This window comes from Copidosoma floridanum, unplaced genomic scaffold (genome assembly GCF_036245765.1).
Source record: "Copidosoma floridanum isolate Cflo_tuat_1 unplaced genomic scaffold, Cflo_Japanese_pri ptg000031l, whole genome shotgun sequence".
NCBI lineage: Eukaryota > Metazoa > Arthropoda > Insecta > Hymenoptera > Encyrtidae > Copidosoma > Copidosoma floridanum.
In genome coordinates, this window is record NW_028321908.1 from 5,027,852 (window position 1) to 5,054,368 (window position 26,517).

Here is a 26,517-nt window from a genome sequence, read left to right on the forward strand (position 1 = left end):
GACGATGGATCCGGAGTCGATGAGAAAACGTGTGCGGGTCTGGCGGTCGTACACATGCAGGCGGTTTTCCGAGGGACCTAGATTGCCCACCTCCAGCGTTTGAGGCGGAGGGGGCTTTACCGGTTTCCCGACGTCGAAACGAAAGAGCAGGGAGAGCGACATGCTCGTGCGTCGGTCCCGAACCTCTGATGGTACCAGCACCAATCAGGGTGATCTGCTGGCGTCTGAGACCGACTGCGTTGGCTCCTGCCACGAGACCTGGAACGACCTCTCTGCTGTAGTTGGGGTTGCTGCTTGTCGCTCACCAACTGGTTAAGCAGCTTCCTCAACTCGGCCATCTCCTGCGCCAGGCTACTCCCTGCGGCCGACACCGAACTGTGGCCGTAGTCCAAGGGGGACGGGGACGGCGTCGATGGAGGGCGGCTGGTGACCGCGTGCACCTGGGGTAGGTTTTCGGTCAACTCGTCGGCCATGGCGCTCAAGTCATCGAGCGCAGCTGTCTTCATTATCCGGAGCATGCAAGTTATCTGTTGGGGCAAAAGATCGAACCACCTAATTTTCAATATTTCTTCGGTAACCTTATTTCCAGCGAGGGTTTTCATTTGGCGCAGCAATTGTGAGGGTTTCAAATCAGCGAGCTGCAGACCCCCGAAAAGTTTACGAAGCTGAGCGTCAGCCGAGTTGGCAAAACGGGTAAGGATGGCCGTTTTCAAACCAGTGTACTGGTTATCTGCCGGCGGATTCGTGAGCACGTCGCTCAGTTCGGACACGGCTGGGCCCTCCAAAGCCGTGACGACTGCGAGGTACTTGGCTCGGTCGGAGGTTATGTCGTTGGCCTCAAAAACTGCCTCGATTTGTACAAACCATGCGGCCGGCAACTTGGCCCAAAAACGAGGGAGCTGGGGCCTGGGAGTCGTCATGGTGCGTGCTTGTTGTTGACCAGCGACTATCGGTGACGACGTGTCCTGGGTTGACGGCGGCTGCACACTGTTTGCGGGCGTGGGCGCGGTTTGCTGGAGTTGTGCAGCGCGTAGGTCTTGCTGAAGCTGCGCCTCCTCCTTCTGTTGGAGACGGCGCGCGTGACGTTCTTCGCGCGTTGACGACGTTTCCTCGCCGGCGTCGGCCAGGGTGGAAAAAACCGATCCACCTACTCCAGCAACGTGCGCTTCTACAGAGCGGTGCGGATGCAAATTAGTCGCACTCGTTGGAAAGCGTGGCGAAAATTTGTGTCGCTGCAGCGTGAGGTGTACAGCGTACGCAAACGGGCGAAGAAAAATCTCAAATTCGCGCCCGCGCACATACACAAAGCACTCGCGCTACACTGTCGCACACAGAGAGCATGAGAGAGAGAGAGGGAGAGAGTCGTTAAGATGCACTTGCGAGGTTATGTTGCCAGCCTCGTGGTGCACCGTAGAGTCTGCCGTGGAGACGCTCCACGTCGTGCGACCAGGAATAACCCGCACTCACTCGCGGGAGGGGGGTATGCAGGTGCGCGCACGTCACCTAATGCGATCGAGGCTCTCGAGAAAATCGCCGACCCGGGAGGGCAGCGTGCTCAAGCGCGAACTCGACGGCCGAGGGCAATTTGACCTGGACGGCAGGTCGTGGGTAGCGCGAGAGAATGAAGATTGAACACAAGGAGCCGGCGATCTAACTCGGTCGCGGCCACTTGCCCCTTTTTTTTTTTTTATGTTTTTATTTTCACTGAACAAAAAGCACTGCACTGCTTACCTTGTGATGAGTATCCTGGCAGGATCGCCACTCTGGGGAACTAGTGACATTAAGAGCTTACCCCGGGCTCAAGGATGACAGAGGTGCGAAGCAGGTAAACACAATGACGAGACAGTGAATAAAAAGACTTTAGATTTATTTGAATACCAATGTTTACGTTTACAAAGAAAAAGAACTTTCGAGAAACGGTCGTGGCTTGGAACGCAGCAGACTGGCGCGTGCCGTGGTCAATGCTGGTCGGGGCGAGATCCGCAAGTGAGGGAAGCGGGCCGCACTCGGCACCTAAAGGTGGGCGCTCCATAGAGCTTTTCTTCCTGCAGATGGCGCGCTCTACCATTGTGCTCGCGGGATGAGCTGTTGTTTCCTGCGCGTTTTTTGTTTTGCGCTTTGGCTACCGGAAACCGCCACATATTCACGAAAAAAACAAGTAAGTGATCGGTGTGCATATTGAATACAAGTCCCACTGAGGCTTAAATAGACAAGTCCTGATGAGCAAAAAACTTTCTTTTAAAATATAAATGCGTGCTCTACAAAGTAATTCAAGACGACGAAGACATCTTCAAAATTTTTATTTTTCATTTTTGCCTAGTACAATTTGCAAGTCTTATTTAATTTACAAAATACAAGTGTCCCGGAATAACAAAACTGTATTGTAAAAGTAACTTGCATTATAATTCTGAGCAACTATTTGGAACGAAAACGAATAATGTCAGCCCTGAAATATTGAAATAGACAATAGTATGTCTTCAATTCTATATTATGTCACCATGCGGTACAATTTGTCAGCATAAAAAGTGAATAACTCACCAATGCAGAAATCTCACCTGTTAAATAGCGTGAACGTGCGTCTTCAAAACAGTGGCTGATGATTGCGGTAGAAAATCTCGTGCAAACTTGTAAGAAAAATTTTATGTTACACACAATGAACTGTTTAAGTACGTCTCATAAACTATAGTAGACGTACCTCTTCTTGTAGTAATGAAGGAGTTATAAATATCACAATTTCTGAATCTATTATAGAGAAAAGTTCTCGCTGCGTTCGTAACATAAAAATTTTGTCGCAAAACTGATAGCTTCCTCAAAAAAGCGCACGATACCGCGATTCTGACAAAGTACTGGGATCAACATAATTAAGGTGTGTTTCCTTGCATGCGAGTATAAATAGCCAATCAAAACGCTCTTAAACAGGATTGGCTGGATTGCCTCCAGGATTGGGGAGTGAGCGTGCGCGCGCGCGCGTTTAAAAATATAAATTCAAAAAGCGTATATATTGTGCAACATTTACGAAAATAGTGATAATAAACATAATTTAAAAAAAACATGTAGTAAGGGACTTGATATTCAAAACTGAGTACCAACACTTGCAAGAAAATTTTTATTGCGAGTAGTAAGTATCAAACTAAGAGAATAAAATTAAACAAAAAAAAACAAAAAAAAACAACCAATACTTTGTTGAAAGTAAATAAGAGTTCAGTCGAGTTAATTTTTTTTAAATCCATGGTTAATGACGATCTCGCTTTTTGTAAAGATCCGTTTATCAATTTCCGAAATTTCCAATTACCTGTTTTAAGTGTCAAAATGCTGTGGTCAGTGGTCACTACTTCTAAAATTGATTGTATGGTAATACAAATTGTTTAGAAAAACAATTTTAATTTTATCGTTAGTGTATGCAATGCTATCACATAAATGACTTTTCAAAAGATATTTAAACATGAAGGTCGTTAAACAATTTGTGAAGGACAAAATTGTATAAAGAAGACAAATGGTTTAACGTCACAAATTGATTTGACCTGTGAAGGTATGTTTTCAATGCAGGATAATGAAGGCTCACATGGTTAAAAAATCAAAACACTACGCTATAGACTTGTTTTAATAATATTTTTATAACAATTTAAATGTAATCAGTCATAGTTTCTTAACGATTTTCGTGTATAGTCGTTTTATTGACAGCTATCGTAAATTAATATACATTAAATTACAACATTTTTTCAACAATTTTTAAAATGAACAGTCTTTGATTTTCATATAAATTAATTTTATTAAGAACCACTGTGTTCATCAAAAATCCACTTTTCTATGTATGAACATATCATTTTGTGATTAATGATCTTCTATAATTTAATTACTACTACTCTTGTATTGCTTTTCATGAATCCAGGTAAATAATTTTCACTAAAACACACAGGCAAATTTTTATATTATGTAAGCTAACCACCTTGGAAAATGCCTCACTTTGCCTGAATACGATACATGTTATTTGCTAAATGCGCAGCTACTTCGGAATACATACACTCGTCCTGTCAATCAAAAAATTTGTATGCAAAATTTTCAAGTGCAAGAATTTTTACATTTATTGAAAAATAAATCTATAAATTACCTCAAACACCTCGATATTGTTGCCTTAACATGAGTAATGATTGTCAACTTTCCTTATGACCAACTGGATTGGCCAGCTGTTGAGTGCGTTTTAAAATATATCTCTGCAATAAGTATAAATAACAGTAAGCTTACAGTCAAATTATAGAGATTTAAAAGTTACACTTTTCCTGAAAAAAAAAAAAATAAAAAAATAAAATAAATAAACTCACTTGCAAGGCTTGTCGATGGACTTACGAAAATCGGCTTGAGGATGTCCTCTGATGTTTTGGCTTGTCTTTTGGCAACGTTAGCTGATTACTCGTGCTGGGAATCTCGGATGCGAAACTTTCAGTTATATTGAGCTTAGTAAACGTGGCAGTGACAGCTTCTTCCGAACTGGCGTGTCCTCCTTCTTCCAGAACGATGGCTGGTATCGGTGATGCACAACGCTCAGAGGCACTCGCTACCTTAGGTTTTTCCACTTGGAGAAGCCAATTCACATGCCTTAAGTGGCTGGATAGTCTGCTGGCTGAACCTCTGCGAACTAGGTATATAACTAGGAGTGTCACCTTTGTCAGGCAAATACAGTCTTCAAGACTCACAGTCCGTAGCAGCACTCTCTAATTGACTTTTCTGCCTTCTTATGACAGACAACACGTCAGGCAGCTCAGGTCTGCCATCGCTCAAACTTCTCTGATATTCAGCTTGCTACCACAATAACCACTACTGATGCTGTACAGTATTTGGTTTGAATTAGGCATTTTTAAAGATGAGATCTGGAAGGGATAAATTGTTAGGAACTGTTACTGGCTATACTGCAGTGATAAGTATGCGATAAACAGATCCCTTATCTACATTTGTTTCATCGCAAGCTCGAATACTGTAAATGAAAGAAGATGATCGATTTCCAACAATTGCTTCAACTATAATTGTTTATACAGTATCGACGTCCTTACCTTGTGTAATGAACGCCTTCTGGCAGTAAACCAGCATCCATTCTAGTGCCTAGGGCACTTTTGATATGTGCATCAAATCAATGTGAGTTGGAAAATTAGCCCAAGTCACATCGCTTACCAGAGTAAATGCATTATTCAAATTGATTTTCAAGGAGGCATCTGCAACGTGAAGCAACAATTAGTATTATAATGTAACAAAGCTTGTCTAAACATTTTGATGTAATATTGCAAGTGTCTTTAAATCACTAAGCTAAATTACTTTAAAATAGAAACATACTCAAAATACGCACCTGATGTATGTGTTTTCAGTAAAAAATAACACCTGATCAAATCTCTGTTGTTTATATTCTAAGGGTGCGTCCAGACGCAACGTCAATAGCAATCTGCAATCCATTTGAATGCACTCGTCTGCTGAAACGCTGTTAGGAACTTTTCCGCGACCTCGGGCTTAGGCATGTCTGACCAAACTAGGCCTTACTCCACTGATGAGTCTGGGGCCGTACCATATAACTTTTTTTTGCTTTACATCTTCACATTCAGATTCAGGCCTATGTATTAACATAGGCCGATGTACAGAAAAATAGTTATATGGTACGGACCCTGATTAATTACTTCTAGTTTGCCCGGGGCCCGGGAGGTGGCGCTGGAAAGTGCTCGGGGCCAAAATCTAAGAAGGAAGTCGGGTGTTAACTTCGACCGTGATAGGACGTTGTTACGTATAGCTCCGTCATAAGGTTGCCTTTTCCGTACGTTGTCGTAAGATCTTCAACTCGCCAACGCTTCCGGTCGTCCTGGGCTGGGAGCAATATCCCTGTTGCCACCCGTTGCATACTGCCGCACCTGCTCTGCAAGGAAGATCATATTACACTCTAGCCCCCGTTTTTACGGGAGGCTCGCTAAAAATGGCACCTCATCCGCCTACAGCGAAATTAAAACAGTGTACAAACGACAGCATGGAGGTGGATACCCCCAACAACAAGAGGAAACTCTCCGGCGCCGGCCTTCAGGAAGCTGAAACGGAAACTACAGAACGCAAAAGGGCTCTTTCTGCCATCAATCGAATCTCGGCGAAAGCATCAATAACAACACCTACTGTAAAAGACGGCAAATTGACCGAATGCCCAACCAGTGCCGCGACTACGTTTGAAACCAAACCAGAATCGCAAGAAAAACAAAACACTACCGACCTATACAAAGGCAATAACAGTGGTCCGTACGGTGTATGGCTAAGAAAAATTCGAAAGGACGACTCGGAGTTAAGCCCGTATAAGGTAGGCAGTATCTTATTCCTAAAGTATAAGTCGATTGACGTCATCAAAAGAAAAGACAAGTTCAAGGTCGAAGTGATATTTAAAAACCTAACGGAAGCAAACAAACTGCTACTCGACAGAGAAATTCAACAACACAACCTCGAGACCTTTATACCGGGATTTCGTAAACAAAGAAAGGCTATCGCCAGAAATATACCAACCGATCTGACCGACCAACAGATTCTAGAAGCGTGCAAGTCGGAAATCAAAATTTCTTCTGTCTCTAGATTAAATAGAAGGAACCCCAATCCTACATCAGAAGAAGATAAATGGATTCCCAGCCGCTCGATTATCATAATTTTTGACGGCCAAACTTTACCCACAGAAATCTATATTTTTAACGTTAAAACGTATATAACTCCATACGTATCCAGGCCTATGCAGTGTTACAATTGCCTAAGGTACGGCCACACGACAAAAACCTGCAAAGCGAGAAAAATCTGCAACGTTTGCGGCGAGGTGGAACAAGAAAATTGTTGCGATAAGAAAACCTTGAAATGCATAAATTGCGCGGGAAATCACAGAAGCACAGATAAAACCTGCGAAATCTACGAAAAGCACTTGAGGATAAACACAATCATGGCATACCACAACCTATCCTTTGTAGAGGCAAAGAATATTATCATGCCGAAGCCTGCCCACCCACCTATCAATTCAAAGGAGAACTTCCCGGCTCTAAAAGAAAACAAAAATGTAAAACTCTACAGCCAAATAGCCGAAGAATACAAGACGCTAGTTTCCGAGCACAAAAAGGGAAAAGGTCACACAAAAACAACTGAGCACAAAGAGAGGAATATCAAGTTCTACGGAGATGTGGAAAGTGAGGCGTGCACCGATCCAACCGCCGCTGACAAACGCCAAGGAGACCCCCGACCGCATGCCACACCACAGGCAAACAAAACATCTGCAAGTCTCCAGCATCATCATCAGGAACAACCGGGACCTCTTCAACACCCCAATAAGCCGCCTGGAACAACCACCGCTGCCGAACTAATAGGAAAAATAATTCAAAAAACGGAAGAAGAAAGACTAGAAAAATGGGTAACGAAAAATAAAAACAAGAAAGGTAACAAATAGGCTCGATAAGAATACAAAATCTGATTGCTTATTTCTAACGGATACACTAAATAGAATATATTCTCATACATTTACCTTTACTTTGAAATACCTAAGTTAGTTTTCACTTATTTTACTTAAAATGGATAATAATTTAAAAATTTGCCAATGGAACGCTAGAAGTATTAGAAATAAGCTAGATCTTAACAAATATGCAGAAAACTATGACATTATTGTAATCGTTGAAACATGGCTTACTCATAAAGAAAATTTTAACTTAAAAAATTTTAATGTCGCTAGGAACGACAGAGAGGACAAGACTGGGGGTGGAGTGGCGATCTTCGTCAGGGACACCCTCGTTTTCAGCCGTATTAACTTAAACATTAACACCAGCAGCTTGGAAATCGAATCTATCCTGGTCGACACGACCCTTGGAGAGGTGCTGATTGTCGCCTGCTACAGGCCACCCACCCAAGGTAAAAACTTATCCCCCGAAGAGATATCGGGTCTCTCCGCTGTGGCCACTGGACACGGGGGGGGGCTCTGATCCTCGGCGACTTTAATTCACACCACCCCCTTTGGGGAAGTGAAAAAACGTGCGCTAATGGCCGGACACTCGTCGACAACCTGGACTTGGAGGAGCTCTTTATCCTGAATAACTCAGATCACACCCACTTTTACTTCCACGGAAATACTTTAAAATACTCGTGCATAGACCTCTCTTTTATATCAATGAATCTCGCGCTGTCTACTAATTGGTCAGTCTTAGACGACCCCTGGGGAAGTAACCACTTCCCAATTGAGATCAATATTAACGCATCACCCGTGCACACATACAAATTAAAATATAAACATAATCTAAGCAAATTAAACTGGCAAGAATTCACCGATAAATTAAACGATTCAAATTCTACTTTTACAAATTTAAACTTTACAAACCTAAATGCTATTTCAAGATACCAATTGTTAACTAACTTCATCAATCAAACCATAGTAGAATCCTCCAACAAACATAAACTGTCAAACCTCAACAACCATCAGCCCTATAAGACCAAAGAAAACAGTATACCAAAAAAACCACACAACCTCTGGTGGAACGGGGACTGCGAGAAAGCCTTGAGAGTGCGCAGAGCGACATACAAGTCTTTGAAATACAAATGTGACTTGAACTCGTTTGTCAATTATAAGAGGATACTTGCGGAGACCAGGAGGACCATAAAGGAAACCAAAAAATCTTCTTTTAGAGGCTTCTGTGAATCAATAAACAGAACCACGCCAATTTCGGCCGTATGGAAAAAGATTAAAATCTTTAAAAATGGCTTAAATAGGCCAAATTTTTCAGAAGGCAATAAATCCTTCCTTACAAATGCAAATAATTGCTTCTCAAGCCTGTGCCAGAGTAAGAAACTCTCACACGAGGCTTTTGAAATCGGGGACTATGACCATGTACAAACCAACGAGTCTTCACTCTTGAGAGAACCTTTTAGGTTTGAGGAATTAACCTCGGCAATCGAGTCAACCAAACCGGACTCAGCACCCGGGGCTGACAAGATTACATACGGTATCATAAAGATTTTACCAGAATGTATTAAAAGAGTCATATTGGACGTATTTAACGACTTCTTCCACCTAGGGATTTACCCAAAAGAGTGGAGGGAGTATTTAATAATGTTCATTCCAAAGAAAAATAACAAAGCACGACCAATTGCTCTGGCTTCCAGCCTCCTCAAAATCTTTGAAAAACTTGTAAACTACCGTTTAACATGGTACCTGGAACACAATGACCTTCTATCAAAGACCCAGTTTGGTTTCCGCAAGGGAAAATCATGCATAGACAACCTCACTATATTGACAAACGACATACACCAAAGCTTTTTCAGGGGAGAGAAGCTTGTGGCTCTTTTCCTTGACATAAAGGGAGCGTTCGACAGCGTGATCCCAGATCTGCTCCTGGGGGATCTCGCAGACCTCAATTTACCACCAGAATATCTAAAATTTTTCAAAATGCTAACTTACAATAGACAGATAGTCCCTATAAATCTTCCAAACAACAACTCCTCTCACAATGTCACCATAGGCCTTCCCCAGGGCTGTATCTCAAGCCCCTTACTCTTTACAATATATACTAACTTTTTGGACCAACTCATAAACGGTCCTTTTAAGCTGCTCAAATTCGCAGATGACTTTGTAATATACGCTTCAAGTAATGACGCTAAACAATTAGTCTCACTCTTTCAATTGAAAATAAATGAACTACACCAAGCATTAAACTACAAAAACTTAATCCTCGAACCAGGTAAATGCAAACTTATGATTTTTAGCGCGAAAAACATAAAAAAACTACTTGAATACTCGGTAAAAATAAACAACTACGAAATATACCCATCTAAGGAGGTAAAATTTCTGGGGGTGCATTTTGATAAACAGCTAAATTGGGGAGCTCATATAAAATACCTAAAGGATAATTGCATACTCCCGATCAGTATTCTGAAATGTCTTAGAGGCGTGTACTGGGGATCGGACCCCGAGATACTCCTGATGCTATATAAATCTATGATTCGGTCTAAACTGGAGTATGCTAGTTTTTTAATTTCACCAATCAAGGTCACTCATAGGAGCTCTTTGCAAAAAATTCAGAATACAGCCGTGAGGCTGGCCCTCGGCTACCAAAGTAGTACCCCCATAAACGTACTCACAGCCGAATCAAAAGTTCCATATCTTACCCATAGAATCGAATTTTTATGCTATAAATACATCTTGAAACAATTGTCCTATAGGAACAACATCATAATAGACAGCATAGAATCAACGCATGAAATCGCAGAGCACCCACTGCACAAACACAACTTTGAAAAGTCTCTCTTAATCACCTGCTACGGGAAATCCTGGCCAGAAAACGGCCTTATCATACAACACAACAAATACCAAAAATTCTTAACTTCATACTGGACCAACTTCACAAAATTCGATATCGACCTAAATTATGGCAAAAAAATCGGAGCTTCTCCAAGCCCAGTGATTCATTTTAAAAACACCTTTCAAAACTGTGAAACTCAGTTCATTGACATATATACTGATGGGTCTAGATCGCTCGACGACGGCGGGTGCGCCGTCGGTTTTGCGGTCTGGAGCCAACTAGAATTCTTTAGGTCAGCAAAAAAAATTTCGAATATGGCTTCTATTTATACGGCTGAGTGTCTGGCGATTATGAGTGCTCTTGAGGGAATCCTCGAGTGGTCAAATCTTAATCCTTTCGAGGATAGAGGGTTTAGAGTCTTCTCGGACTCCAGGAGTGCCCTGGAAGCCTTGAGCTTCTTACGCGGTCTCGACTGGGAGTCCCCCTTGCTGGTCCAGCTAAAAGGCATACTATTAGCACTAAAAGAAAAGAACATCCAAGTCAAGCTCTTTTGGATCCCATCGCACGTGGGAATAGCTGGAAATGAGAATGCCGATACGATGGCAAAAACGGCTGCCACGAGTGGTGCCCTGGCGGTGGTCGACATTCCGTACTCCGACTTAGTATCTAAATACAAAATAATCTGTGATAATAACAATAAAAATCAATTCTTAGACCAGAGCACAGTAAAAGGAGTGCAATATTTTTGTAACTACTTCACTGAATCAAAAAACCCGTGGTTCAATAAATTCAATATTCCTAGAAGAGCAATAACCACAATAAACAGACTAAGGAGCAACCACACTTCACTAAATCACCAACTGTATAAATACAAAATAGTTAATAGTGATAAATGTAAATGTGGAAGGGATCAGGACACTCCGGAACACATCTTTTGGCAATGCGAACTCTTCGAAGACGAAAGGAAAATAATGCTTCGCAGACTACATGAAACCCGAGGCCCTGGCCCCTTCTCCATAGCATCACTACTCTCCAACCTAAATATTATAACAGCACACATTATCTCAGACTTTATTATGAACATAGACATCTACATTTAAAACATACAACAGTCTAAAATAATACAGTACTTAAAATTATCTGAGCACAGAATTTGATTGACAGTTTGTAAAAATCACCACCGAACAATTAGTATATAAACAAAGCTCCTTTTAAATACGATTTAAGAAACCCGCACTCTGTAAACCCATAACTGAACTGTAAATTCGAAGTATATTACTCCACGTATGCTATGTATTTTACTCGCTCTGTATTCTGGCTGTGTAACATATGTTTTATGCCAATAAAAATCATTTTAACTAACTAAAATCTAAGAAGAGTGATATATTGATATGTGCCCGAGAGATTGAGAGGTGTAGGGCTAGGGATTGGTGTGGTTTTTTTTTTTTTTTTTGAGTCAAGTGGTTATCTGATGTACAGTTCAACAAAAAGAGTTCGGTTTCACTTAAGATTCAAGAACGCCTTATACAAGGTAATAAAACCATAGTTGAACTTAAAATTCAGGTACGATCAAGGAAAAAGAACGCCTCGGCGTTCTAACCTATACCCGTGCCCACGTGTTAAAAGTGCTTCAAGCAAAGAAAAAAAGCCAAATTTAAGTTCAGCCCCCGGGAGACCGGGAGGCGCTTACAGTTAACAATGAATGACAAAGGTGAAAATGTTGAGAATTACGACATGCTGGTAGACCCTATGGTTCTTGATAATGAAGAGAACGTGTTGAAACCAGGTAAAAGACGTCCTGTAGATAGTCTGGAGAAAGATGAAGGCACGAAAAAGGAAAAACAACAGAAGACTGATTATATGATAAATTTGTCCAATGAAGACAAAGATAGAAGAGTCCTTCAGGTCGAAAAACAACAGCAACAAAATCAGAGCCAATCCCAACAAAGTTCTAATGGACGATCAACAGAAAATCTGCAAAATAATAACATCAGCCGAAATCATACTATTAAAACGTACTCTCAAGCAAACAAAGGACCATACGGAGTCATAATTCGAAGTTGCTTACAGCAGAATGGCGCTACTGCAAGTAGAATAAGTCCTTACTCAATTGGAAAAATCATATGCAAAAAATACAAGAGTGTAGTACAAATTTTTCCTAAGTCTAGTAGGAAATTGGAGGTGATCTTCAGGGATATTAGTGATGCTAATAAAATTCTGGATGATAGTGACATTAAGGTTAAAAACTGCGAAGCTTTTATTCCATCATACCGACTCATCAGGAAAGGTATAATAAGAGGAGTTGATTTGATGATGGAAGAAAGTGAAATCTTAGAAGAATTAGAATCTAGAATTAAAGTGTCTGATGTATATAGGCTTAAGAAGAGGAACAAGGAAACAAATGAGGATGCTTTGAAATGGATTCCTACTAGGTCAGTTGTGATAAGTTTTGAAGGCCAAGACCTACCATCAGAAGTGTTTATATTAAAAATTGCACATGTAGTTGAACCGTTTATTTCATCTCCGAAAATGTGTTATACGTGTTTTGCTCCAGGTCATGTGTCCAAATGGTGTAAAAATCCTAAATGCAAAAGGTGTGGAGAAACCAGGCATGAAGGCAGCTGTCTCTCTGATACACTAAAGTGTGCAAGCTGTGGTGGAAATCATCAAGCTCTGAGCAACGTCTGTCCAATTTTAATCAGACAACAACATATACAAAGAATCATGGCTATGGAAAACAAGTCGTTTGAAGATGCAAGAGCATTGGTGATGGGTGATAGAATAAAAAAAGGCCCTGTGGGTTCAAAAGAGTCATTTCCGTCCCTGGGTAAGGCTGGTAATCAGAAAGTGTTTACAGCACATCATGACGTAAACAACCAAGTAAGTACCTATGCAAAAGTAGTACAAACCGATAGTCATAGTCAAGACAACGCTCAAGTACAGAACGTGGACAATATTACTTCAGAGGTTAGAGTGAACCTTCCAAAAATCATCAAACAAAAATTGATTAAACCGAAAGTAGTTACCAAAAACTGGATCAAATTCCATGAAGAAAACTGTTTAGATTATATCAATTCAAAAGAGAGTGAATATAAACCTACGTTCTCTAGTATGCCTATTCATACCCAGATGAGACAGTACCAGAGTAAAAACGTACTTAAAACTCGGCAAACGAACAACCAGAAAAGAATAGACCATTATCAAGTGGAAAAGGAAAAACTAATTGCTGCTAATGGATTGCTGGAACTAAACAGTCAACACTACATGGATTATGCTGGTAAAATAAATCTGAGGCCAGAGAAACAAACTGAAGAGTGGGAAAATTGGAATGAGGATGAGTATCAACGGTATAACGATAGTGATGTTGAAGTCTATAGTCAAGAATCTTAAAGTGATAATAGAATATTTAAGTGGTATTTTCATTTTAATAATTTAGATAATTTAAATTTACATTTAGTGTTTATAATAGACATACAATCAAAAAATGAATAATCAAATTAATTTAAAAATCTGTCAATGGAACTGTAGGAGTGTAAGAGGTAAAATTTTTGAATTGGAGAGATATGCGTCAAATTGGGATATTATAATTCTCATTGAAACATGGTTAAAACCAGAACAACTCCCATTTACAATAAATGGATTCGAAATAGTTAGATTTGATAGGATTCAAGAAGGTGGAGGTGGTATTGCCTTTCTAGTTAAAAAAAACCTTATCTTCAAAGATTTTAATGTTTTAATCAAACCTGAAGCTTTAGAGGTGGGTTCTATTGTAGTTGAAACAATTAAAGGGTCCTTATTTATTATAGCTTGTTACAGACAACCAAAGAACGGCAATAACTTAAAAAGCGAGGAATGGTCGAATTTCTTAAATTATATTAAAAATAATTGTGGTAACTTATATGTATTAGTGGGGGACTTTAACGCTCACCACGCTGCATGGGGTGGGAAACGCAATTGTCCAAACGGCAATATAATTTTTAACCAAACTGACGTAATAGATTTTTGTTTATTGAACGATGGTAGTTTTACCCATATGTCTGACATTGACATGAACAAATCCGCAATTGATTTGTCTCTAGTTTCATCCGATTTGATGATTGAAAGTTCATGGGGTGTTGAAAAGGATAATTGGAGGAGTAATCACTTCCCAATTACCATTGGCCTGGAAATAATTCCATCTCGACTACCCAAAAACCAAGTTAAATATAACGCAAAAATGATTGACTGGGACTTATTTCAGGCAAGTTTGATTGATTCTGACAGGTTGTTCAACTCCCTACATTTTATTAATAACAGTGCTGTTGTCCGATATACCAAACTAGTAGCCGAAGTTATTAAAGCAATTGAAAAGTCTTCTTTTCAAAAATCAATTAAAAATAAATACAATAATTATACGCAAACTAACAATTACAGTAACTCTGAAAAACAAAAAGGTAATAATGATAAACATGCAAACACTTCATTTAATAAAAATAAAAAAAAAGAAGAAAAATTTCCAGTGGTGTGGTGGAATGAGAAATGTGAAAGAGCCATTAGAGTTAAAAAGGCTAAATTACTTTCAATCCAATTTAATCCATCCAAAGAGGCTTTCCTTGAGTATAAACGTACTGAGGCTATTACCAAGGCTGTGCTAAGAAAAGAAAAACAAGAGGCGTTTAAAAAGTTCACACTTACATTTAATAGATTTAGTAACCCGACGTATATCTTTAATAAAATTAAACTTTTTAAAAATAAACTATTAAGAAAAGATTTTATTAATGGAAACGTTGAAATTGTAAACAATATGGTCAAAAGTATAGATACGCTTTGCCCTCCTGGGCAAAAATTCGTGCCTCCTGAATATGCATTTTCAAATGCAAATAATAAATTAGACGATACCTTTCATTATAATGAATTAATATATGCCTTAGGAAATGTTAACACTCACTCAGCTCCTGGAGCTGACAAAATCAGCTTTGCCTTTATGATATTTTTTCCAGAGTCTACATTGAGAGTATTACTAGATATATATAATGATTTGTATAATTCAGGAGAATTTCCATCTGAATGGAATCAATATTTGTGTGTGTTCATTCCTAAAAGTAATAATAATGTGCGCCCAATAAATATGTCATCTTGTTTTCTAAAATTATTTGAAAAAATGATAAACTTCAGAATTAATCATTGGATAGAAAGTAACAAAATAATCAAAAACTCCCAATATGGTTTCAGGAAGAATAGATCTTGTCATGAAAGCTTAGCTATTCTAACCACAGAAATTCAATCACAATTTTATAAAAAGGAGCAATTAATAGCAACTTTTCTGGATATCAAAGGGGCATACGATAACGTGCTTCCAGAAATGTTAATTCAGAAACTAGTAGATTTAGGTTTCCCAAAAAAACTAACAAAATTCATATACAATTTAACAGCGGAAAGAGTAATTGAATTCATAAATTGTCCAGGTAACATAATCAAGAAAACTCATAAAGGCCTTCCTCAAGGAAGTATACTTAGTCCGACCTTATTCTCCATTTATATAAATGATATTGACGAATGTATAAATCCCAAAATATCAATTTTAAAATTCGCAGACGACATTGCACTCTATATAAAATCCAATAATGATAGCAACGATTTTATTATAATGGAAAACCAAATCAACTTATTGGCTGTAAATCTTAGCTGCATAAATTTATTTCTAGCTCCTTACAAATGTATTCTCATGGTATTTGATAAAAATAGACGTAAACATAACAATAACTATCATCTTAAAATTAATGGAATACAGATTAATGAATCTAGTTCAACAAAATTCTTAGGCATAAACTTCGATAGAAGGCTCAATTGGAAAACTCATATAGACTCCCTATGTGAAAAAACAAGCGTTTTTGTAAAGATCATTAGTTGCTTAAGAGGAGTTTGGTGGGGAGCAGATCCCAATATTTTACTGAATATTTATAAATCTTTAATCAGATCTCGACTAGAATACGCAGGATTTTTGATGTCTCTAAATAATTCAAAAGATTTTCAAAAACTAGAAAAGATACAATACAAATGCATAAGGTTAGCAATGGGATATAGATGTTCTACTCCCTTAAATATTTTGAACGCAGAATCCAAAATTCCACTATTAAAATACAGATGTGAATTACTAGGATATAAATTTATTCTTAAGTGTATGTCAATGAAACATCATCCTCTCATTGGGAAATTGAACTGCCTGAAGGAATTAAGCGAACATCCTATCTATGAAATGAATTTTAATCCGCCAACACTACTAAACATTTATATTAATACTTGGTTTTAAGAGGATACTATATCACATTCAGAAATCCCACCTTGTTTTCATGAGAATATAGAATCATTTATATTAGTACCTGATGTTGATATCCAATCCAGTGTTAAAGATGAATCTTATTATGTATCTAATGTTATTTTTAATTCAAAATTCGAACAAATCATACAAAAAGACGTGTGCATTTTTACTGATGGATCAAAAATGGGCAAAGAAGATTCATCTTGTGTAGGTCTCGCTGTGTTTAGTAACCATAAGGAATTCTGTATAAGTTGTAGAATAAACGACCACTCGTCTATTTTCTCTGCAGAAGCCTTGGCTATTGTTCTGGCTTTGGAGAAAATTAACAAATCTGAAAAAAATAGTTTTATGATATTTTCGGATTCTTTAAGCGTGCTGAAGGCCTTAAAATGTGAAAATAATTTAATGAACCAATCCTTTTTTATTCATGATATTCTGCGTCTACTATACAAAGCATATAATAATGGTAAAAGAATTAGATTTGTATGGATTCCTGCTCATTGTGGTATCCTAGGGAACGAGGAGGCAGACAAAGCTGCTAAAGAAGCTGCCGTGAAGGGAGTATTACTTGATGCACCTTTACCTTATACCGATGTATTTAGTAAATTTAAAAAATTATGTAATGTAAAGAACAATGAAGAAATCACTAACTTAGCACTTATCAGTAACAAAGGTAAATATTATTTTCAGAAGTTTTTTAATAAAATATCAAATAAACCTTGGTTCCATGGATATAACTTGAGCAGAAAGTCTATAGTGTATATTAATCGACTAAGGTGTAATCATAACTCGTTAAAATCTAGTCTTATTAGACAAAATATTGTAAATAATGCGGACTGTGATTGTGGAGAAGGTGTTGAAAATATTGATCACGTACTATGGCAATGTCAAAAAACTAAAACACAAAGAGAATTATTATTGGAAAAATTAAGAGATATGAATATCTCCTACCCGTTTAACGTACAGGAGTTTCTCACTAATTTAAATATTAATGTGATTAAAGCGGTTTGCGAATTCATTTATAAATCAGAAATAAAAATATAATAAAAAAAAAAAAAAAAAAAAAAAAAAATAGTAAGTAAATACACAATTGATCTCAAACGAGATAAATAAATAAAATAAGATGAATATCTAACCTTACACATAAGATTACTAGTACTATTTATAGATTTAACAGTTCTGTAAGACTGTAATGTGATATTTATGTGATATAAAAATACGAAGTCAATTATATAGAAACTATAATTATGTAAAAATTCCTTGTAATTTTGCCGTATGGCCATGTACATTTAATTGTGGAGCCAATAAATTATCTTATTTTCAACTAAAAAAAAATCTAAGAACTGAAGACCAACACTGTTCGTACCACCTCTATGCTTTGTGCAGTCTGTTGCGATTTTGTAGCAGTACCAAAGTTGACCACTCGGAGGATCGGTGTCGAAAAGGCAGTAGCAGACGAGAAAACAATAAACAATTGTAACCTAAATAAAAGGTGTACCAAAATGTAAATACAAACTCTAATATTTCTCGCAACATTGTTCGCGATAAGTTGTATTACTTATTACGTCACTGGCTTTGTTTGTCGAAAACTACGAGAAAAATTTGAAAAATGCACCACATGTCAAATTACTTTAAATAGTAATCGCGGAAACTCTGTTAAACCAGAAGCATCATTAATTAACTTAAAAAATAGGGGTGGACTCATTCATGCAATTACTCTTCTTTAGAAACTCTTTGATAAAATAGAAAAATATTTTAGGGAAGTCATAAATAATTAGCTTGTCAATGTTGACGAATTTGTTGTTGAAAATTTTTTGCGCAATAAGTTTCAGTTCCCCTGTAAACTACTTACATGAAGAGGATGCAATGTCCAAATCTATCTATTATTACACTATTGTTAGAATGAGACAGTACGTTAACATACGAAATAAGGATGTTTTAAAAGAAAGTAGAGAGAAAAAAAATTATTGAAATTGGTTTCAACCTAATTTTTAATTCATTAATTTATTGCCTCCATTGTATCTTATTCTACGTATTAGTAGTAGATTGTAAAATTTGTAAATAAATAGAGTTACGATTATATCATCTGGTTTTTATATCTATATATTGTGCCTTTCTTACTCCTACGCCATCTGACGAGTATGATCGGTACTGCTACAAAACTGCAACCCGTTGGAGTAATACAGGATACAGGGTCCGTACCATGTAACTATTTTTCTGTACATCAGCGATCAGCCTATGTTATAACATAGGCCTGTGAAGCAAAAAAAAGTTATATGGTACGGCCCCAGTGCCTGAACACACGCTCTGTTAGTTAAGTAAAGGTGGGGGTAGATACTAACCTAAGGGTGCAGTCCCATGGTACGAAATAGAGCTCCGCAACAGACTTTGCGAAATAAAAACAGCCAATCAGGGGTGTAATCCGCAATCGCCGCCAGCAGTTACATATGTAAGACGTGACAATGTTGCGTGGTTAGGACGCTACTGTTGATTTACTGGGGATGTGATCTGCTATCCCGCCAGCAGTAAAGCAGACGACGTCAGTCTACTTGCTCTTTTTCGTGACATTTTTGCTGTGATCCCGCGCAATCCCGCCAGCAGTAAGGCTGTTATTTCTATTTTTGCTGTGATCCCGCGCAATTCCGCCAGCAGTAAAGCTGTTATTTCCATTTTTGTTTTTGGCACTTGAAACTATTTTTTTGGTCTGCGTGTTTGTTTACGTCTAGCACAATATGCTTTGTTTACATTCAGAAAATGTCACAAAAAAGAGCAAGTAGACTGACGTCGTCTGCTTTACTGCTGGCGGGATTGCGGATCACATCACCAGTAAATCGACAGTAGCGCCCCCAACCACGCAACGTTGTCACGTCTTACATATGTAACTGCTGGCGGCGATTGCGGATTACACCCCAGAGTTATTGCGGACGTTTCTATTTCAGAGAGGCAAAGTTCGCTATGGTCCCATGTGCAGGAAAGACTGATGCGTAACAAGCGTAACCCATGTAGGCCCGTGAGTGCGAGTGAGAGTTTCGAAGTATCTCTTTCTCACTTGCACTCACGGGCGTGAACGAGTTACGCATCGGTCATTCCTGCACATGTGACCATAGCGAACTTTGTCTTTTCGAAATAGAATTACATAACCAGCTAATCAACGGTGATAGTTTGTTTTTGTTGGTATGTTTTGGAGCTCAGTGTGAAATGTCTAACATTTTCTTTGGGAAGCATTCAATTACAATGCTTGCATTTATAATACTAAAATAAAAACTTTAATGAACTACAAAAATAGGTTATCAAAATTTAAGGCAAAAAGAATACAACTTACGCTTTTACATAATGCTGCATTATTGTTAGGAGCTCCACTCATTTTATTTTAGATTTGTTCAAACTTTTGGTTTGGTCTCGTTCTCTTAGTAAAGTAATACCTTACATAACCTCAAAGCTTTCTGACAGTTGCATGCTAAAATATAAGAACGCTCGAAACCTGCAACCATAGAGATATTATAAGATAGAGTAGGGAAACCGGACTGTGCAGTGTCTGCTGGAGTAGAGAGAGAGAAGAGATTACAGTACCTGTGCATCTCTCTCTGCCCTCTTCGCTGATTGGTTCCTTGGAAGGGGAAGTGATCCCACCGTGATCTTCAACTTAAGCCCCGCCCATTCTACACAGTTTAAGTACTCTTGTATTTAAGATTCTTATCTGCTATCATAGATACTTTGATCAATGGCCGAGTTGGCCAAATATTTTGCTCTTTAGCGCATCGTTAAGTGTCTTCGATTCCTGGATGCGTTAATTTTTTTTTTTTTTTTTTTTTTTTTTATCAATAATATAAAAAAAATGTTATAATATATATAAAACTTAATTTTTTAAAGTAAATTTAAATATTATTGTTAAAATTCATCAGGTTTAGAAATAAAATTTGCAAGTAAGTACGGTTCAAAAATATTACTCTATTGGCCTTTGAATATTGTTAACTTATTATAATGCGTACGAATCTTACTGATCTACGTCAGGAAATCTAAAAATTATATAAGATTAATACTTGATATAAGATTGCTAAGCTTACTACAATATTAAGTTTTTAATTTAATTCATAATTAAGTAAAAATTTTTACATTTGAATATACACTTTTTTTTTATAAACATTTCAAAAACATACGTACTTGTGAAAACTGCAGCTTTTGTCATTTTTATCACTTTTACAGAACTAATTTACAATTTTTCTGTAACATTAGTGATGGTGCACACACAATGAGGTTATATGTATTGTTTACGTTTACTCATCAGAAAGCTTTCAATGAAGTTGAGGCGGCATGATCACTCATCAGTAAAGATATAGGTATATTTAAAACTGTTGGAAACTACAACCAATCAGCGAAGAGGGTAGAGAGAGATGAACAGGTACCGAAATCGTTCATCTCTTTTTTCTCCAGTGGACAGTTCCACTTACATGACACCCTATAGCTTTCCTACTCTATCTTATAATATCTTTATGCCCGCAACAGCTCGATCGTCCGCAACAGCTCGATCGTCCGCAATAGCTCAAACGTCCGCAATAGCTCTGATTGGCTGTTTCTATTGCGGACAGTCTATTGCGGAGCTCTATTTCTATGCTCTATTTCGTACCATGGGACTGCACCCTAAGAGCTAACCAAAATACCATTTCCGAATACGACCAAGAACGAGCAGTCTTTATTTCTTATATGTCTATGACCGAGACCAGATGACAGGACTCTTTCTTAATCTATGTATTATACCTCTGTGGTCGTGGCTTGTGGGTAATGGTTAGTGGCCTAGCCTAATGGAAGTGGGTGAGCACTTCCTTTCTACTTGAAAGTTGAAAGATGTTGGTCATCTCTACTGATAACCGCATTGAACTGGTTATTAAATTTTGTAGTTGTACATTTGAATTGCTAAAACATAGAATTAACATTATTTATATTAAACTGTCAATTTAGAAAGTCCATGGAATTAAAAAAATTGTGTTTAATATAGATTAACACTATTAAATATAAAATAGTTTACATACTTCGTTTAAACTTGGTATGTGTTACAATTTAAACAACGTAGCCGTATGGTAAAAACATAAATCTTGTAGTTTTGACACATTAAAATCCAACTGTTGATATTTAACAAACTGTAATTGTACCAACTTGATTCTGTAAGATCAAAATATTTTAGAGACATTGTCCCTGTGTTCAATTCTTCAAATAAGTGAAAAATTGTAAGTTTTTAAGAATTTATTAAATCATATTATTGTTACCTCTTTCAACCTGTATATTATTAAATGTTATTTTTTAAGCTTATAATGGATGAGGAATATGATGCAGTTGTATTGGGAACTGGTTTGAAGGAATGTATTTTATCGGGTATGTTGTCTGTTAGTGGTAAAAAAGTTTTGCACATAGATCGCAATAAATATTATGGTGGCGAATCAGCCTCAATCACTCCATTGGAAGATCTGTTCAGGTATTGTAATAAATAATTTATTTTTTATCTTATTTTGATTCTGGGGTACTAGTAAAGATAACTTTACGGGCTTTCTGAAGTCTTAGCAGTTTATAAAAAAAATTGCTCTATGCCTATGTATTAATGCCAGTATTACCTTTAGCATCAATGTGTTATTGTTAAACTTGAGTTAAAGGCTGTTTTAATGGATAGATTTAGATGAAATCTATTAAAACTCGTCAATTCAGGACAAACAATAGTGTTGGTGCAACTGCTAGTTAATTTACAGTTAATCCTTGGATTACCAGTTATTAGTTAAAATTTTTAGCAGTAGTGGTTTATCTTGCAATTAATTTATTACTGAATTTTGGAAGTTAAACTCGTTTGATTTTTCAGATTGATAACTGCAATTCAATATGAACACAATAGCACAACCGAAGTATAAACTTATTAAATCAATTGATGGTTCGATCCAGAATTATATGGTACAAAAATCGAACTCAAAAGTTTTTTTGTGATTTACTTGATATACATTATTACTTAATACACGAATCAAACTTTTTTTTAACTCTAAGGTATTAAGAATTCAGACAATTTAAGACCGGGAATGTGTCTTTTACAATTCTAAATAAACCATTAAATCTTCATAAAAAAGTATTTATTCATTAAAGAAAAATCGCAGTTGTTTATAAAAAAAGCATGTAATGTTTACTGATTTCATAGAAGTTGTGGTCGACAAACATGATCGATCCGGAGTTAATTTTTTTCATTGGGACCTACATTTGTGGTGATGCCGGTGAGGGCATCATCACAAATGTAAGTGTGTGTGAGGGCAGTCATAATTTTATGTTTAAGACCGGCAAGGCGGTGTCCAACAATGTGCTTATTTCGAACGTTTTTTGCAACATCTCGTAAACAAGAAGTGTCTGTAGCGTCATGCGGTTTGCGGTTTTTACAGGTAAGTAGCTGGTATTTTTAAGCAACCAAAAAAAAAAAAAAAAAAAAAAAAGTAACTCGAGTAAACGTTGAAGCCAACAAAGTTCTTTTCATGAATCTCCCATTTCTTTATTAACGAATAATAATGCCTTAAATAACAGGTATGTATAGATTAACCTGACATTTTTAAAATTCGTCGAATAGCGATGTCAATTAAAACCATTGTTGCAACACATAATAAACGATAAAGAGTATCATTGTTAAATTACTAAATTATTGAACCATTTAAATGTTATAAACAAATTAATTAGAAAAATGGAAAGAATTTTGTTGTTTTGTCTTTAAAACAATTATATTTTATAAATTAACATGCGACAATGACATGCAGCCCCCTTAAGGAGGTTAAGGAGAAAAGTTCAAAATGTGGAATCTAGCCAAATATGTATGTTATACTTGAGTATATCAGGAATGCACATGCATTTTTCAGTTTTTTTACCAAGGAAATTTTTGAAAAAAAAAATTATTAAATATTTTCAGTTTAACACGGTCTCTCATGAGAGAACAAGGTTAGGTTGCCTTCTAATTAAAGTATACGGTACATTATAAATATGTTAGATTCATAAAATAGTTTTATAGATACCTTAGTACAAAAGGAAGATGCTAAACAAAAAAAACCACGACTTGCCAGCCTTTTCTCAAAAATATAATCAATTACAGTCGTACATATTCAAGTTTGTAGAGTGCAAGAGGTAGTGCGCGGTAAAGGGGGTACATCTGCGCGGGCAGGGAGGACTCCCCGGTCCTCGTCTCTTTGAATGATACTCCCAAACCTCCTCAAACGACTGATGCGCTTAATCCAGACAGTATTTGCTATGTGCAGTAATCTGAAACAACGCCACCTGCACGGAAAGAAGGAGGCGATGCTGGATAACACGATTACATAGCCTGTTATGGCCTGCAAACACTAATTATTTTTTAAGCTATTGCATAGCTCTTATCGCCGGCTTTGAGTGCGATGACAACATCAAGAAATTCCGTAACGAAAAAAAAACCTAACACCCCCCACTCCGCCTACCATGTAGCTCGGGCCAGCGTTTGCTTAACGTGTATGTATATGGTACGACTTAACGAAGCTCGCATGGATCGGGACGAGCTGCTCCGACATCAGGCGAAACGTAAGCAGCAGTTTGTGAGAAAGTATATTGGTGTATAGGTAGCTATCATATCTTTATAATGCCGAACTCACCGCATGTACGCCCCGTAAGTATACATGTCGGTATATATGTATACATAGGTGTACCTAAGTATAACACAGTGAATAGTGCTCTTGACTGCGGAAGAAAACTAAACGTGACCGTGTCAGCTTACCACCACTGAAACTAACGCCAGGCGTCGCTTAGTAGGTGGCATACTGAAATCGAGTGGTGCGAGATTTAAAAATAGAAACCCTCATAAACAAATATAAACGTGATTAATTCGGTAATCCCGTAACCTAATCAATTGGAATATCAATCTTTACGCTGATAATTAATTAATTGATCAATTGTTAATTATTGTTCCATTTGATTATTTACATCATACTTTAAAAAACATTTTTATATCATTGTGAAATTAATTTGTAAGTTTTTATAACGCAATTAGTAAGAATTATTTTATCTAAACGTCCTTGTAGCTTAATAATATTTCTCCGCTAAAAAAAGTTAAATTGCATGGTCTGCTGATACACACGGCAAAAAGAGAATGCGCAAAAAATTAGGTATACTTTGAAAAAGTAACTATTTAAAACATAAGTATACTTACCTGTATATTTGGAATCGTAAGATTTAATGGCTCCAAATATACAAGTAAGTATACTTATATTTAAAGTTAACTATCGAAATTATCAGTGTTATAACCTGCAGTAATATTTCGATTAATTTAATATTATTATTTTCTTTCATTATTAAACTACGTACAAGTGTGACATCTTCAATTTTTGTAACTATTCGATTAGGATATTACTGGTTAAGCAACAAGAAAAGTGTACGAGGCATGTGCGTTAGCACACACTAGGCTCGGATAGGGTGATTGAGAAGACACAATAAAACACAATAAAATTAAACAGCATAAAAATAACAACGTTTAAAATCACTCAAAGGTCAAGAAAAATCACAGTTAATATTCACAAAAATAGTAAAGGTAAAAATAATACAGGAGAAAAGAAATAATGTCTATAGTCTTAAAGCAATGAACTATTGAAATATATAAAAGCGAAGAATGTAGAAAGAAAAGAGTCAAGTTGAATAACACAATATGTAAATACGCACTGGCCTTGAGCTCGCAAGAGAGTTTGAAAGTTACACGAAATAAATGTGAAAATGCAAGCACTGGTATAATATAACTGATTAAAATATTGATTAACGAAAAACGATTGTCTGTAGAAATGCACAATTACTGTCTGTAGAAATACACAAGAGTTACACTGAGTCTTGCTGTTGATAATCACTGGTAGTTCGATGAAATTAACTATTTGAGCTGGTCTGCAGATTATGCAGTGAGCAACTTAAACAAAGCACTAAGTGCACTGCACTGCACAACTGAGTTTTGAGGTCTTGAGAGTCACCACTCTAACCGGGCCATCCTTGCCTGGGTCGATGTCGACGACTCTGGCCAGCGGCCACTTTCCTGGTGGTAGAGTCTCACTAGTTATAAGCACCAATGAGCCTGTCTTGATGTCATGAGCTGGAGTAGGCCACTTGGAGATTGAGTTTAATCTAAGCAAGTACTGTGTAGACCACTGCTTCCAAAACCTTTGTTTTTGAGCTTGGATCAGCTGCCAGCGAGTGAGCCTTGCTGGAGGTAAATCCAACAAGCACGGCTCTGGTGGTGAGTTTAGCGCCGATCCGACTAAGAATTGTCCTGGAGTGAGCGTGTTTTAATCCTCTAGATCATTGGTAATTGGTGTAGTGGTCTAGAGTTAAGTATTGCTTCGATTTGAGTGAGCAACGTCGTGATCTCTTCAAGCGTGTTAAGAGTCTCTCCCATAGTCCGATGGAGATGGTGTTTCATCGACTTAACTACTGCCTCCCATTTTCCTCCCATGTGAGGAGCAGCTGGAGGGTTGAAGTGCCATGACGTTCCATCTTGGGTGAGCATGGCTGATAAATGAGAATTTTGACTGATTGCTTCTGAGTATAACTGTTGAAACGCCCTGTCTGCACCAACGAAGTTCGTCCCACAATCAGAATACAACTTAAATGGACGTCCTCGACGTGAGACAAATCGCCAATACGCTGACAAGAATCCTTCGGTAGAGTAATCTGTCACTGCTTCGAGATGCACAGCAGAGGTCGAAAAACACACGAACACACACATCCAACCCTTGTATGTCTTCGACCCTCTGCTGCGCCAAGATTTGAGATGTATCGGACCTGCGTAGTCGATACCTGTGTGAGCAAACGGTCTGAAGGGAGTCACCCTGGCCTCGGGTAACTGTCCCATGAGTTGTTGTGCTCTTTGTGCCCGGTACCTGGCACATTTGACACAGCAGAGGATTCTGGATCGGATGGGGGCCCTTCCACTGATTATCC

The 26,517-nt window shown here is 37.7% G+C and overlaps 1 protein-coding gene and 1 long non-coding RNA gene across 3 annotated transcripts in view; one reads left to right on the plus strand and one right to left on the minus strand.

Moving 5' to 3' along the window:
• Positions 1-3,786: 3,786 nt before the first annotated feature.
• LOC149373396 (uncharacterized) lies at positions 3,787-5,701 on the minus strand. The gene is made up of 5 exons (XR_016293404.1): positions 5,336-5,701; positions 5,046-5,204; positions 4,320-4,969; positions 4,109-4,211; positions 3,787-4,028 (listed from the first exon to the last, which is right to left on the minus strand). It is a non-coding gene; the product is annotated as an uncharacterized LOC149373396 (long non-coding RNA).
• Positions 5,702-21,313: 15,612 nt separating this feature from the next.
• Positions 21,314-26,517, plus strand: part of Gdi (GDP dissociation inhibitor) — a 226,466-nt gene continuing 221,262 nt past the window's right edge. The window contains exons 1-2 of one of the 2 annotated variants that reach the window (XM_014349228.2): positions 21,315-21,788; positions 21,867-22,033. In XM_014349228.2, the coding sequence (XP_014204714.2) occupies positions 21,873-22,033 (161 nt within the window). In that variant the 5' untranslated portion in view covers positions 21,315-21,788; positions 21,867-21,872. Of the gene's footprint in view, positions 21,789-21,866; positions 22,034-26,517 lie in introns of both variants that reach the window. The other variant, XM_089597238.1, reaches the window with a different exon arrangement.